Source organism: Ictidomys tridecemlineatus, chromosome 11, assembly GCF_052094955.1.
Source record: "Ictidomys tridecemlineatus isolate mIctTri1 chromosome 11, mIctTri1.hap1, whole genome shotgun sequence".
Lineage (NCBI taxonomy): Eukaryota > Metazoa > Chordata > Mammalia > Rodentia > Sciuridae > Ictidomys > Ictidomys tridecemlineatus.
In genome coordinates this window covers 36318392-36335671 of record NC_135487.1, presented here as the reverse complement: position 1 = coordinate 36335671, position 17280 = coordinate 36318392, and the positions used below count along the sequence as shown (strand labels likewise).

Sequence of the window (17280 nt, the reverse complement as noted above, 5' to 3'; positions counted from 1 at the left end):
AGCCTCCTATACCCACTTCTTTGCACTCAGGCTCTCATGACATCTATCACAGAGCTTCACAGTAGGTGTACTGTGACAGAGAACAAGCCTTCTGAGATATCGATCACCTCAACCCTTGAAGTAACCAAGGCCAGTTGCCTCCAAACAAAAGCAGCATCATGCATATGGCCTAGTGTGCTCCACCAATATTAATTTGTATGATGTTGTATGTACAAAGTGATGAGGATTCAGTTAGAAAAGGAATGAGCATATCACCATTAATTGAAATTGTTATAGCATTGTTGAGCAATAAACCAGCCCAGAAGTATCTTGGTTAGAAAGTATTTATAAATGGTAAAAATAACACCACCACCCAAGGCAAGGAGTATTTCCAGTTTATCAAACACTCAAGCAATGCAACTAGTGTGAGCAAGAGAACTCTGAGTTTGCCTGATACAGAGGAGTGAGCTTGAGCTAGGAGACTGAATAGAACCATTTTTGTGGCCCTTAAATAAGCCACATTTCTCTCAGATCTCGTTTTTTCTTTAATATAGTACAGGTTTGACTGGGAGACCTTTAAGGCCCTCTCAGCTCTGACCATCTATGCTTCCAAGGACAGGTAAAAGACCATCCCTTCCCCCTTGACTCTAGGATGCAAGGCTGCTGGTCAGATTTATGCATTAGCACCATGTGTGCAAAATTGACACTGCCCTGTGTGTCCAGATATGTTTTGTACATCCTCCCTGAATTTCTATGCACAAGTTTGGCTCTGGCTCAAATCAGTACTCTTACAATGTCTTTTCTTTTACAGCAACAGCGGCAGCTTGATCTCTTGACAATAACCAGCCCCGGTAAGTAGGAGCAACTGACTGTTCTGCCACTGTTTCTCCCCATTTCCCAGATTGATGCCTTGCTGCTTATCCAAATGCAATTCCTGCCTTTGACTCTCTGGATGAACAGCACAACTTTTGCACCATGAATGATACTCCTCTTCCCCTGCTCCAGGGATAGTTTTCTTTTGTCCATCCTAGGTCTGTGCTGTCCCCTTCTGACTCTGAAGATGCAGGGCTGATAGATACTCTGGATGTTACTGCATACTCTAGAGTCAAGTTTTCCCAAAATCATTCATTGGATTCAAGTGTCAAAGATGTGTCCTTTCTCCTAACAAATAAGTTTTAAAATCATGAGGAACAGGGAAGCTGCCTGACAGGTATCAGGGAATGAAGGAAGGATGGATCATGAGGAAGATCCAGTCTAATAAAGTGATCAGATTTTGTTGACTGTGCTGAGAGTCAAGATGACTTTGGTCTCTCCCCTTTAGGAGGAGAAAAGACAAGTCCCCAACAAAGCTGTAGAGATGGGGTTACAATTTTTTCCCCTTAGATCTGACATCTAGCCTAGGCAGAGGCTGAGCAGGTTAGTTTTGTCAGAGAAGTATTTTACTGTGATTTGGGAACTGGAGCAAACTTGTAACTGGAGAACAAAAAATATGATTCTCTCTTGGGACCAAGGAGTGAGCATTCTTGTGGGTTCCTCTTCATCCACAAGGTGATAACTGTCCTGGTGACTACCTGATGTGCTAGGTATTAACACTTTGGTTACTGAACTGTGGTAGATGGGGTTCTAGGGGAAGGAGCCAGAAGTGGAACAGAGTGGCCATATGACAGGGTTGGGGGTCACTTCAAAAATGACTATTTTCCAATAAATATAATAGTGTTTCAATATTTTAATTACCAGCACAGCTGAACTATGTCAGCCCTGCCTCCCACCAAACTTGACATGCTGTATCAAAGGACCAGGTGGACTTACAAAGAGATTGAGAAAGTGTTCTCTGTAGGCGCTATCCTAGCACAAAGGCTGGTTTTCTGCTGTATGTAAGTGTACAGGACAGTGACTGCAAATATAAGGTAGATCTACTCAGTTCAGGTGGCCTTGCTATATTTCCATCTAATTAAGTTCTTTGACATAGAGACTTTAAGAATAAATATGAAAATTGTTTGAAACCCATTTACTCTAACTCACAGAATCATATATATATATATATATGATTTATATAAATTTATATAAATATATATATATTTATATAAATTCCAAATCACATACTGACATAACTGGAGTGTCTCTTTAATGTGATCTATCAATTCCTCCTCACTGAAGTGCTAGTTAGGGATTATTTTTGTCCTATCCTGTTTACTTGCTCTCCTTTTAAATTTCGTCATATTCCACTACACATGTACTGTCCAGGTTATCTGCTTCCACATCCTAGTGTCATATGGCCACACCCTGAGCATTCCATGCTAGATTTTTCTGCTCCTAATTGCTACTGCACAAATTCAAGCAGAGTAGTTGTGAGTCCCAGTGCACTCCTTTTAGACAGCTATGGGATTGCAAAATGCTCAGCACTGCCAGAGTTTGAGTGGTTTATAATTATCCATCCTTTTAGTTGAGAAAAGAATATCTTCTGGGTCAGTGCTTTCCAAAAGGTATGTTGTGGCACATTGGTGTTCTGCAAGAGGGCTACACTTCTGTGCTATTGTGAGATATTGATCCACTCAGCTCTCAGGGGCACAAGTAGACCTGGGGCAGCTGGAGCCCCTCAAGGTGATAGCTCTACTCCTATGGTTTCAGACAAATATTATCATGGGTGCTTCAAAGGTTAGGAAGCACCATTAGACCATCTATTATCTGGATGACTCTATTTCATGTCAAAAGCATTTTCATTAACTGTCTCTCACTATCAAATTCACTCCAGTTCCCCCATATTACCAGAAGCTATAGCAGCTAGCAGTGAGCTTGCTACCTCTCTGGGGCTGTCAATAGGAGGTACTGGTTTATCTATATTTCTCACCAGACCATCATTAACACAGTACTGTAGTCTGAGGCAGCCATTCCTCATGGACTAGGAGGCTTCTGAAATTCTGATTGGAAATGTGGAAGCTTTAACAGTCAGTGTGGTATTTTCTTTAAAATTTATTTTGTTTATTGAAAGTAATTTCAAATGTTCAGAAAAACTAGAAACATAATGATCAGCCATTTACCACCCCTTCCCAGCAACGTGGCTTTACCATGGCAGCGTTGTGCCATCTCTGCTAGAGTCCCTTTTTAAAACAAAATTATAGATATAGTTGAGACTTTCTAGTACTTTTCCCTGATTGCATTTCTCTCCCTACACCCTGCAGGTAACCACTGTCATGTACTCAACATTTATTTATATCTATGTATTAAAATACAACCAGTATTGTTTTGCAAATTCCTAAAAATGACATCAAGCTAAAAATGTCTTTCAGTGGCTTTTCCCCTATGCATTATTATATTGTAGAGATTTATGCACATTGATACACCTGGCTCTGGTTCATGAGTGAATACTGGGATTATAGAAGAGACCAAACGTTCAGGATTGTTCAACATTACTTCTGGTTCCTGAGTCTCTGTTCCTCATTTCCCTAGGCCTGTGATGCACAGCAGCTCTCCACAGAGTTATGCAGCAAACTTTTTTTCTAGGATTTTTTCATGACAAGGGGATTCTTGCTCTAAGCAGAAGCTTTTCTCTGATGGCGCCCTCCTATAGAGTACTTTTAGCCTGCCTCATCAATAGTAATTGCTATATAATATTCCATATATGGTTGTATGATAATTTGTTTATTGATTTTATTAATCATAATTTAATTATTTATGGCTTTCCCCAATTGCAAATAATGCTACTAAGAGCATTTTTGTGAAAGTATCTTTGTATGTAATCAGTATATCTCTAGGGCATATGATAGGAGAGAAATTACTAATTATATACATCTTCAAATTTATTGCATAACGGTCAAAAATTGTTGGCATATTTACACTTCCAACATCAGAGTATCAGAATTTCTATATCCCTGAATCCTCAACACTTAGAATTGTTGGACTTATGAATTTTACCAGTTGAGATTATAATGTGAAATGATATTTTTATTATTTTTCTAATTACTAGTGGGGTTGATTATCTTTTCTGTATATTTATTGGTTGCTGAGGTTTCTTCTGTGAATTGACTTTTCAGACCCTTTGTGTATATTCTACTGGTTTGCTTCTTTTTTATTGATTTGTAGTTTATTATTCTGAATATCAATACTTTACCTCTTACATGCACTGCTAATACCCTCTCCTAGAGTGTGGCTGGTATTTTTTAATTTTGTTTATGATGTATTTTGGTAAATGAAAGGTTATTTATCATTTTAATGTTGTTGAATTCATCAATCTCTTGCTTTATGTGCTTTGCTTTTTTGACTTAAGAAATTCTTCCCAACCTGGAGATAATATTCTTCTACATTCACTTCTAAAGTTTTGGCAAGTTTTGTGTCATATTAGGGCCTTTATTTCGTTCCATTTAGGACTGACATTTGTATATCATATGAGTTAGGAATTTAATTATTTTAAATTTGCATATGAATAACTCATTGTCTCAGCATCATACAGAAACTAGTCCATCCTTTTCTCCACCTATCAGCAATTATACTTCTGTCACATCAATTTCCTATGTGTGGAATCCATTCCTGGGCTCTCTCCACTGGTATGCCATTGACCTACCAGTCAGACTCCTCAAGGACCATAAGACTTTTTCATAATAAATTCCAATTTTAATATTGTCTTTATAATTAACAGGAAGATATCCTTCCCCTTTCCCTTATATTCTTATCTTTTAAAAGCAGCAATTTTATATTTTAAAAATAATATTTCTTAAATATAATAGAATAATCTCTACATTGTGACAAATTTATTCTATTTGTACTTATAATAACTGACATATTTAGATATGTTTCTGAAACCATATTTATGCTGTTTATCATTCATTTTTGTAATTGTGTTCTTTTGCCCTGCCTTTTAAAGTATTGTTTTAGTTTTACATATTGCCTGCACTTCTAGCCTTTAGCTGATTACCTTTGAATATATACTTTAATTATACATTTTCTTACAAAGTCTACAGTTATTCCTGCCAACCAAAAACCAAATAGCTCCATATTTGCTGATGAGAAGCAGGCTTATACCACCATGTTGAACACTGGCTCATCACCACCTAGATGTTCTTGTGTAGACTTTTAAGTTCAAATTTTTTTAAAAAAGGAAAAATAATGTGTTATTATAAGCTAATTGGCTTTTCCTACACAGCTTGTGAGTTTTTGTGTTTTCTGATTTCTTGTAACTCAAATCTTTTCTATGAAATCTTACTAAAGTACTACATCAATACCTATTTTAGTGAGACTCTCTGGGTAATCCTCTTAATTCATGTATGTCCTTATTTTGGCTTCTCTCTGGAATGCCAGTTTGGCTAGGTGTAAGTTCTAATTTGAGGAGGGTTTTCCTTTGAACTTTGAGATTTTTTTCATTGTCTCTTATATCTGTATCTGTATGAGAAGTCTGCCATTATGTAATTGTTTGGGGGGAAACTATTTTTTTCATAAGTATGTTTCAAGATTATGTTTAATCTTAATGTTCTGCCTTTTCACTTTCATAAGCCTGGGTGTAAATTCATTTTTATTTATATTGTTTGGTACTCTGAATATAATTGCCACCTAAGAATCTTATGTTTGGGGAAATTATTGGCAAATTATCTTTTTAAATATTGACTTTCCCACATTCCTTTGATTCTTTGCTTTGATAATTCTAATTAGAAAAATGTTAGATTTTGTCAAGCAATTTTTCATGTTTATTAACTGATTTTTAATAACTTTTGTTCATTTTGTCTTACTGCACTCATTCTGGGTTTCTCCCAAGTAATTTGCCTGCACAGATTGACTTTTTTGACCATGTCTACTCTAGATTTTTTCTGTCTTTTTCAATATTTCAATCACTATATATTTTTCATTTCCAAGATTTCTAATTTTGTTCATATCCACCTGTTCTTGTTTTATTCCTGCCTATTCTGTTTCATAATTTCTGTTCTGTTTGAATGTCTTCATTTGTTTCTTTGAACATCCTCAATATGCTTATTTTAAAATCTTTGTTCCATAAAATAAGTTTCATCTGGAGGGAACTCAACTTCTAATTGTTGATTTTGTTTAGTGTGATTTTTAGCATTCAATTTCTTCATGTGTTTTGAAATTTTAATTTGTAGGATGACTTTAAAAAGGAAGTTTTCTCCCTTTCCACTCCCAAACTCCAATATCTCCCTTTGTGGTGATTTTGCAATCATCTCTACCCACATCTTCACTTTAGGGCCTGGTGAATACTGGGGTTATAGAAGACACCAAAAGTTCAGGATGGCTCAACATTATTAATGGTTCCTGAGTCTCTGTTCCTCATTTCCCTAGGCCTGTGATGCACAGGAGCTCTCCACAGAGTTATGCAGCAAACTTTTTTTCTAGGCTTTTTTCATGTCAAGGAGATCCTTGCCCTAAGCAGAAGCTTGTCTCTGATGGCCCCTTCTTATAGAGTACTTTTAGTCAGGAGGCAGACTTTCAGCTGTTACTGCCTGCTTCTGCATGTAGATCCCACCAAGCCAGAAGTCTTGGAACCACTTACCCTTCTGAGTTTTTGTCCATCTTGGCAACATAGAGGTAAATATTTCACAATGGAGCCCAACTGTCTATTTTCATTTCTCTTTCTTCTATTATCCAATATCACTATTTGGTGAGAATAATGGGTTTATGGGTGCATAATCTTATTTTGTCATTTGACCAAGAAGTTCAGCTATGGTTTCTTTTTTACTTTTTAGGAACATATTTTCTCCTATAAGCTCCTCAATACGAGGGAAGCAGAATATGGAAGTTTTCGTTTCCTGTCCAAGTATAACCCTTACCACCAGACTAAGGGGAAAGTCTTGTTAATTTTTTTTGCATATGTCTTCACAAATATATAGGTAATGTAAAAATGAAATTGGAAAGATACTTTACAAACTCTTATTTGAAAATAGCATGAATATTTTCCAATATTATTAAATTTTTTCAAGAGGTTATTGTACATAGCTAAAATCATTTGCTTATATATTTTATTTCTCCTAGTGTTGTATATTAATTGTTTCCAGTTATTTAATTATATCTAATACCACAGCAAATATTCTTGTATAAAGATTGGTGTATACATCTCTATTTCTTTAGGAAAACTTCCTAGAATGATAATTACTAAAGAAAATGTATACATGTCACTAGGCATGACCCAAAGTAATAATGACATCAAAATTGCAGAAGCCCCCCAAAAAGGTTTTCGCACTTGGTACATGTCCCTCATGGGCCATAATCAGCTCTGCTCTACATCATCAGCTCTGCTCTGCATCATCTTTTCTTTGGCGCTCAGGTTGATCAAGCATCCCCTATTTTGCAACACTGTTTGGAATCTTGGTTGGATTGCCTTAGAAGATTTTAGTGGGAGTGCTTTATTTTGTAGGCAATGCCGGAGATATTCCTAGGGGAGCAGGGGAATAAGACAGGAAAAGAAAGAGAGCACACTGCTCTCTGCTACCAGAGGACATCTGGTACTTAATTCTTCTGGAGAAGTCTTGGAGTCAGTGTGAAAAATAAGTCTCAGACTTATCTTTTGGAAGGCCAGAAGAGTAGGAGTTAGGGTGAAAGTGTTAATTCTGATATTTCCAAGCTCAACATATGGACACAAAAAGTTTCCAGTGATCATAGGAAGCCCTCAGGATGGATTTGCAGGTATTAGCAATTGGAAATTATTCAACATGTGTAGAAACACTAGATTTCAGGGGAATATGTGGGATTGCAAGGAGACATTGATAGCACTTGCCTTGTTGGTTATCATGACAGAGGGAGAAAGGAGAGAAGATGAGCCATGCATCTCCTCTTAAAACACTTAGAAGAGATCACATCTGTCCAAATTTCCTCAATCAAAGCAAGTCATGTGGCCACTCCTAAATGCAGTAGGTTGGAGATATATAGTCTTCCCATAGGGAGGGTCACCATAGTGAGGACAACTAGAATATTTGGCAATGACCAATAGACTTCATCCGACTTCCGGAAAGATTTTAATATTCCCATCATCAAGTTAGAAGTACTAGTCATAGTTTTTTGATATTAACTTTATTGAGATATGACTCACATGCCATATAATAAAAGGCATAATTTAGTGTTTTTCAGCATATTCTCGCAGTTGTGTATCTGTCACCACTCTCCAATTCCTGAACATTATCATCACCCCAAGTAAAAACTCCATATCAGTTGGTGTTCACTCTCCATTTGTCCTTTCTTCCAGCCCTTGGCAACAAGTAACCTAATGTCTCTATAAATTTGCCTATTTTGGATATTTTATGTAAATGGCATCATATCATGTATAGCATTATTTTGTGACTGGCTTTTTCATTTAAGAGAATGTTTTCAAGATTCACCATATCATAGCATGTATCAATACTCCATTCCTTTTTAAAAAATATTTTTTAGTTCTAGATGGCTGCAATATCTTTATTTATTTGTTTGTTTGTTTTTATGTTGTGCTGAGGATCAAACCTAGTACCTCCCATGTGGTAGTCAAGCGCTTTACCACTGAGCTACAACCCAGTCCCTCTATTCCTTTTTATTGCCAAATAATATTCCATTCTATGGATATACTATACTTTATTTATCCATTCATCTCTTAATGAACATTTGGGTTGTTTTCATTTGAAGAATCTGCTATGAACATTTATGTCACAGTTTTTGCATGGACATGTTTTCAGGTCTACTGGATATATACCCAGGAATGGAATTTTTGATTTATGTTAAACTTTAGGATAAGCATTTTGAGTAATTGTCAAATTGTCAAAATAGTTGCACCATTTTGTTATTTGTTTGTTTATTTATTTATATCAGGGATTGAGCTCAGGATCACTTAACCACTGAGACACATCCCCAGACCTTTTTTTATGTTCTATTTTGAGACAAGATCTCACTAAGTTCTTAGGTCCTCACTAAAATGGTAGGGTCTCACTAAATTACTGGCCATCTTCCTGCTTCAGCCTCCTAAGGTGCTTGGATTATAGGCATATGCCACCACACCCAGCAGTTGCACCATTTTACATACATTCCCATCAACAATATGGAACAGTTTCAAATTCTCCATATCATCTCTGACACTTTTTATTATCCATCTTTCTTATAATAATCCTAGTGGGCTTAAAGTAGTATCTCATTGTGATTTTCATTTTTATTTTCCTGATGTCTAATAATGCTGCATGTCTCCTCATGTGTATATGAGCCACTTGTATATCTTCTTTGGAGAAATATCTATTCAAATTTTTTAGTTCTTTCCCCTTACCCATTTATCTGGATATTATTTGTATTTATAGTATTACATTATAAGAGTTTGTATATGTGTATTCTGGATATGATGTTATATTTATGATTTGCAACTATTTTCTCATATTCTGAGGGTGCCTTCTTACTTTCTTCATGATGTCATTTGAAGCAAAATATTTTCATAAAGAAATATTTTAACAAAAATTACAAAATATTTTTATTTTTGATAAAGACCAATTTATCCACTTTCCTTTTACTGCTTATACTTTTTGTGTCATTTTTAAGAAGCCATTGCCAAGCCCAAAGTCACAAAGATGTACTCCTGTTTTCTTCTAAGAGTTTTATATCTTTTGCTCTTACATTTAGGTGTTAGATTAATTTTGAGTTAATGTTTTGATATGATGTGAGGTAAGAGTCCAGATTCACTCTTTTGGTGTAGTTATCATTTTCCCAGCACCATTTGTTGAAAAAAACTATTATTTGCCTGTTGAATTATTTTGTCACCCTTGTCATATGATCACAGCTTTTTGATGGTAATAGCTTTTTAATACACTAAAAGGACAACCTTTAGGAAGTATCTGCTCAGAGGCAAATCTATGTTATACCCTTTATGTAGTATATTTTTCACATAGTTCTCTCTACTATAACATAACACAGGTCTTGTCTTTTCTGTCTTGCATACAAAGTTGCCATGAGATTAGATGATTTGTCTACAATAACACAGTTAATAAGTGATTGAGTCATGATTCAAGTCCAGATCTGTCTGATTCTAAATCCTTTGCCTTTTTCACTTCTAAATAAAAAAAAAATATTTCATTATGTAAGTATCCCTTAGAGCCTTATTTCCCAGATAGAATTCCAACTGACCCACTTTGCTAGGGACAAGGAAAGCCTAGAATATTATAGACATCTTAGTCACTTTGGCTTTTCCACTAACTAGGCTGTCTTGAAGAGAAAAAAAATTGATTTTCTAATATATCAGAGAAACCTCCCAAACAATCATAGCTAGATTAATTTCTGATTTCAAATATCCACAAAATTACATTTTTTCCATTTTATATTTGTTAAAACAATACTGATGATAAATGGTGATGGACTGATCCTGCTGACTGTCACATTGCAACTTTGGGCTTTGTCTCCAATAAAAATCTCTCATGGAATATACTCAGCCCCTTGGAGACTAAAGCACCAAGACAGAAAAGCCATTCTGCAGGACCATTTTCAGAGCCAACAGGGGACCTATGGAGTCACTTTGGGAGGATAGGGGATTTGCACAGAAGAAATGATCCAAAAAATGCAAGCATATCATTAAAAACAGCTTTAAAACATCTTTAGAAAAGAAAAATAAATTACTCCTAATCCCACAGCTTTAGCACAATACAAAACCTCATTCTATTTATACTTTTTTCTCTTCAGTTCTTGTCTATATGCAGAAACATATTTACATAATTGCAATCACAGTAAGTTTTTATATACATCTTTTTTCACTTAACATTATTTCATAAACAATCTCCATCTTGCTATGTAGTTTACATACTTACCATCTTTTTATAACCACTTTCTCTATTAAAAAATTGTGCATGCCCATGGTGCAAATTTTGAGAAACAGAAGTTTAAAGCTGAAAATATCAGTTATCTCCCAGAAGTAACAGCTACTTAATATTTTATACATTTACTTCTTTGCCTTTTTCTATGCATGTATAATTTTGTTTTACATAGTTGAGATCATATAGAATATAAAATTTTATTCTGACTTTTCACTTAATATTACAACAGAGATACTTTCCCATGCCAATAATGTTGAATATTTAACTTGATTCTAGTTTCTCAGTCTTATGAATAATTTCTCAACTATGTATGTGTTTTTGTCTAGATTCTAGGTTATTGTCCTAACAGATTACTAAGAATAGAATTGCTAGATGCAAAAGCATTTTATAAGCATTTCAAAACATACTTATTTTTAAAGATTCTAGTATCTTCTGTCTTTTATATGTAGCCTGCACAAAAAAGTGCTAATGTTGTACATTGTGTTATGTGCAGATATTTTATTTTAAGATATTTTATTCTTAGAAATAACTCTACCATAAAATTATTTGTGGAAAAAATAGCTTTTTACTTCTTTTACATAAGTTTTTGATACTGGTTATTTTATAAACAGTATTATTGGATCAAGAATATTAATACATTTAAGGAATTATTGAGCCTTAATACCAACTCATTTTCCAGAAAGCTTATATAAATTTATAGTCTTAACTCTATCCCTCAACCTCCATCTCTCATGTCAACAATGAAAAATGTCAGCATTGAGTGTTACTCAGAATATTTATTAAATTTGAATAACAAACTCCAGAATCTGAAAAACATATAAAGGCAGGAGAAGTGTGATTTTTCTTGTGATCCCTTGGGGACAAAATATATAATATGTTCCTAGGGTATTAGTCTTAGGAAACCTACTGTCCCAGGACTCAGCTGAGGGGGTTAATGAGAAGGACTCGGGAGTTCCATTTAGGAACATACACATGGATGGGCTAAGCTCTGGTAAGGCATGACACCCTAAAGCATAATAGCTGACCAGCATGAGGAAGGTCAAGAAAGAATTAGCAAGACCTCACCCATTAGGTCAAATTCAGGTTCCAGGCCTAAAGAAACTATAAGAAACAAAAGCTAAAATTAAGGCACAGGAACAATGTAAATAGAATTCTTCAATCCAAACCAAAATTGGCTTAAACAAAAACAGCCAGTTTATTGGTTCATATAATGAATAATCCAAAAATAATGCTGAGATTTTGTAACATCTTGATAATAAGGGTCAATAGACATGGACCAATTTTCTTCTTCTCTTAACTTTCTCAGTGTTGACTCTATTCCCAGGCCACATGTGGTCTCACAATGACTGAAGCAGCTGCTATCTTTATGTTCTCCTAAATTCTAGGCCAGTAGGAAAAAGCCAGGGAATCTTATTCAGAAGTCCCAGCAGAGTATCTATGGCTTCTCATTTTCTGATTGAGTCATTATGAATCCACCTTTGAATATCCATGTCCAGGGAAATCTATTGTGCCGATTAGCCAAGAGTTGGATCATAAACACCACTTCTGAAAATGGAGGATTAAATTAAAGCTTGGTATTATTTGGAAATAGCTCAAGATCAAATGAAATTTTTCAATAACCACCTCTGTGTCCAAGGTAAGCCAACTATGTGAATTATAAAGTCTAAAAGTGAACTTACATGGATCTGTTCTGCTGTGTCCTTTGAATACTTTCTATCCAAAAGGCTAGATATGTCAGGGACTCCATGGCCAGATTCTCCTGGTGGTGACATCATCGGGTAGAGGTTATATAATATTTTGGACTCACAGAATGGCCTTTCAGGTTAAAGCCAGACATGGAGACACTGGGCCATGGGGACTAGGACCTATATTTATGGAATATAGAGCAGGATGCCAGCCTTAGTGAGGAGTCAAGAGAGCATTAACATTTGGGAACCAGATAGATCTAGGTTCCAGTCTTGGTTCTGCTACTTCATGGGTCCATATCCTTATTGAAGTTATTTAACTGCTTTGGGGTTTAGATTTCCATCAAATATAGACGGTAGCACCTATTTAATAGGGATAAAAAGAACATAAAATCAGGTAATCATGATGATAAAGCCTCTAGCTATTAATATTAGCATGAAAATGCCATTAACATTATAGACCAGAACAAAAGCTCTGATAACATTAGGCCTTCTTTATAATGGGGTTTGGGAGAAAGATGAGAGCTGATCTGGCCTTAGCTGGAAGAACACTGGTTCACAGTAGTTCAAGGGCTAGCAGTCTAAACCTGCGGACTAAAGGTCTGGGCAGTATGAATCTGTCTCTATGCTCATGGGGCATCAGGCTTATCTTTCATATGTGTCATAGTCTGAAGCAATGGAGTGATAGTCACTGTAGCTAAGGCATGAAGTAGACAGACCTCATGAGAATTCGAAGGGCAAAGGAGAAAACTATAAATTTGGTAATTATAATTAAGTTGTAGTAAATGCATACATTATGCTTTTGAATCCTACCTCTTCTACCTATGGTTTGACTTTGGGGAAAGCCTATTAACTTTTCAGTGCCTTACTTCTATTTTACCATTTATAAAAGAGCAGACAATAACAATACTTCTTAGAACTTGTGATGTGATGTATGTAAAGTGGCTAATGTGATGTAGTAAAGTGCATGACCCACAGTAGATTTGAAATAAGCAGTTGTTACCATGAACATGTCACTGCATTACAGATTATCCAAAATTTTAGCAGTTTCAAACAATAATAAAGGTTTATTATCTTAGCAGCTTAGATGGGTGTTTTTGGTTCAGGGTCTTTCATGAGGTTGCAGCTAAAATGTCAGCCAAGATTGTAGTTATTTGAAGGATTGAGTGGGGCTGGAGAATCATCTGATTTGAGATGATTTACTCAGGAGGGCAAATTGGTGGTAGCTTTTGGCAGAATACCTCTATTCTGTAGAGGTAGACTTCCCTGTAGGTCTGCTTGAGTCACAACATGGCAGTGACTTTCTTCAGAGTGACTAATTCAAGAAGAAACTAAATAAAAGCTGTGATACCTCTATGATCCAGCCTTGGAAGTTGTAGTCTATTGTTTCTATAATATACTATTAGTTACATAAACCAACCTATTGACAGTGGAATGGGACTTCATTAGAATGTGAATACCAGGAAGTGAGAATCACCCAGGGGATATCAGGTGAACTCACTTCACTTCCAAGATGGTGGTGGTGATGATGATGATGATGATGATGATGATGATGATGATGATGATGATGATGATGATGGTTTTATCTCTTGATTTCCTTCAAACCTACTTACCTTTTCTCATTCCTCCAGGGATCCTCCCCTTAATCCTAGGATATATAAGTAATGGCCTAGATTTTGAGATTGGCACGAGTTTGAGAATGATTTTAAGAATTATCTATTCATCATTTCTTCTATAAATAAATAACTAATTTGTCCATCTGTGTCTTATTATCCTAACAGACCTAAAACTGTAAGGGCCTTTACTAAAACTGTAAGGGCCTTTACCTTGTTTATAAAAGCAAGATTTTTTTTTGGAGAGGGCATTTTTAATTTGCTAAACCAAGAAAAATAAGATTTCCTCATTAGGAAAATAAGATAATTCCCTAATACCTACCTCCTAGTTTATATCATAGCCCTTTGCACACTTAGAAAATGGGTGTAGGGCCTCTACTGAATTTAGGCAAAGTGTGATCCAAGTACATGTACTTGAAATTCCTAGAGATCAGGGAACCAATGGTATGTCATAGGGTAGGTACATCATTCAAACTCTGGTCTTAAACATCATCAAAGAATGTGGTGAGGCTAGAAAAACATAGGAGTTTGTTCTTGACAAGATTTACTGACCTCTCATTGCCAGTGCTTACTCATTACTATCAGGGACAAAAAATTAGAGTCTCTTTGATGAAAAAGAAGAAGAAGAATAACTTCTAGAATCCAATGGAATCTTTGAAACCATGCAGACCAGGATTCAACCCCATGTATTACATTTGCTCTTCATATGATTTTGGATAAATAGCTTCAGGTCTTCCATCCCTGACCTTGTAGGGTTGTTGTGAGTATTAAATGAAATAAAAGTATGTATCTGATGCATATTTAAACATCGAAGATCTCATGTTTTTATGGAAGTCCTTCTCTGAGGATGGTTACCACAGTTGCCTATTATTTATTTAATTTTTTCCAACAGAGTAGCTCCATTCTATTAGTTCATTCTCTGAAATGTCAATTGGGTCTATTTTTGGCACTTTAAGTAGAATTTTCTCCCCTTTAAATGGTTGCTGAATAATTTTCTTAAAAACATGAGATACATCTTGCAAGAACATGAAAAACATAAAAGAGGATCAGCTTATCCCAACTGAGAACCATTCTGGTATACAGATCATTTTCCTTCTGGGGGAAAAAAAGATTTTACAGAAGACTGGCTTGTTAAAGAAGAGTTTTTAATTGTACTGGTCATTACTACGTGCTGAGCTTAGAAATCCAATGATAGGTGTCCTATAAAATCTTTTCATTTGTTATCAAAGTAACAATATTTAACCAGGTTTTTTCTTGTTTTGTGCCATTTAGTCCACTACAGCCCAGACAGGGGCTGCTGGAAGAGTATTCTATCTATGGGTAGGGTTTGTGCTACCAAAGATAAATATCAAAAAGCACATTTGAAGGAATTATATAGTGATTGAACCAGAAAAGAAAGTGCAGCATGATTGTCAGTCCAGATGCAGCAGATGAATAGTTTGGACCACTGAAGGTCAAGGCCAGGAGTGAAGGTCAGGACAAACAAAAGAGAGGCAGCTAGAGAGCAGTGCTACTCACAGCGCTGTGCACAGCCACCAGTAGATAAACTATCCAGGAGATAAGTACAGAAACTGAGAGAGAAAGCACCTAGAAACTCTATAGTCATTCGACATTGCTACAGCATTCATGTTCCTGACCAAAGGACATTTCCAGACGATCAGCTTATGACAAACTGGAAATAGAGAAGCACTGGTATAGATGAATTCAAGAAACATTAGCCAACATATTCATCCAGATCCTAGTGAAATCCTAATATATGCTTGCATCAGTCCTTTAGGCTTATCCCAAAAAATGACAAAGGCTGGATTTAACTACAAGGCCTGACACATAGTGGGGGCTTAGATATGAACTTACTAAGAAAGCCATTTACCTCTTAGTCAGCTATCTACTTGAGTAAGTCTTTCGAAGGGTGACCCATTTCATCAGTCTGTAGTCTGAAGTACTGTTCCCGCCTTCTTCATTACTCTCCCTTCCACATCTGGCTATTCTAGGTGGGCTGAGCCTTTGCAGAAGCTGGGGTTCCCCTCCCAGCCCACCTGGCTCCTAAGTGGTGTTTGGTAAAGCTTAAACAACCTCATGTAGGGTGGTTGAAAAAGTGATCTCCATTTCTTTTGAGTAAGAAGAAAGAAAAAAATGGCAATGCCACCTTCCCTCGACTTTCTCATTAGGATTCTGGGTTACAGCAGTGTTGCCTGGCTGCTCTAATTGGATCTGTGCGCACACAGGCCTGTGCGGCTCCATTGAACGCTGACATTTCTAACTAACTGACCTTTTCAGGACCACTGGTACTCCCATAATGAGTGTGCAGCAGCATTGTGTGGACACAATACAGCAGACTTCACAGCACCCAAAGAATGCAGGATTGAAAACTATTCAGAATTCCCAATCTCGAGTTAGCAAAATGAGAAAATTGGGTCCCAACATTCATCAGCATGTTATTGTGCAGATATCGATTTCAATGCCCTTTCATTTTGTTCAGAAAAAAAAAGTTGTATTATAGAGGTCTAAATTAACTTTTGTTCTGTTATTTTTCCCCTGTACCTATAAAAAGGTCAAATGCATTCATAAGACTGAGATAGATTTACTGGATATAAGCACTGAGATAGCAATCAACCTTCAAATAACCTTTAAGGAGACATCGGCTCTTCCATGAACAATAATTGATGTACTCATTAGGACTGAAATTCTTCAGGAATCACTTAAAGGAGAACAGTTATAGGGCCAGTGGCAAAAATATGTCATTTAGAACAATGAGATAATGCTCAGATATTTGAAATTGTTGTGGTCCACTCAGTGTCACCGGGACAGTAAGAGGACTTCAAAAGAAAACTCAAAAGATAGGAAAGGGGGGCAGTGATTGTCATGTTACTCACCAGGGACAACGGAGTCTGGGCCTGGACATGAAATGACGTGACTTCTAAGTATCCTATGGGTCCATAGCAGAAAATTAGAATCTCTTTTTCCATATAAATGCAGAGGTACAATAATGGATTTATCAGGGCCACTTTCTTTTCTCTGAGAAGGAAAGTATGGAGCAAGAGGTAGCTACAAGTGGCAACTCTTCTGATGAGACAATGCCACAGTGAGTGTGTATGGCTCTAATGTCCCTCTGAGAATTATATGCTTTTCCATTAATGTGTTCCAGTGTTGTAATCAGGTCACCTCAGTGCTACATTTTATAAGCATTTATGGGCCAACCCTGTACAGTTCTATGCTTGGTACTGACAGGGATCTAAAAGGTTATTTAATTACATTTCAATT

The 17280-nt window shown here is 36.2% G+C and overlaps 1 protein-coding gene across 2 annotated transcripts in view; it reads left to right on the top strand.

The window, feature by feature from the left end:
- Window positions 1-17280, top strand: part of Agbl4 (AGBL carboxypeptidase 4) — a 1323233-nt gene that overhangs the window by 993394 nt on the left and 312559 nt on the right. For both annotated transcript variants that reach the window (XM_040288638.2, XM_040288637.2), the window contains exon 6: window positions 791-830. In XM_040288638.2, coding sequence (XP_040144572.2) covers window positions 791-830 — 40 coding nt within the window. The remainder of the gene's footprint in view (window positions 1-790; window positions 831-17280) is intronic.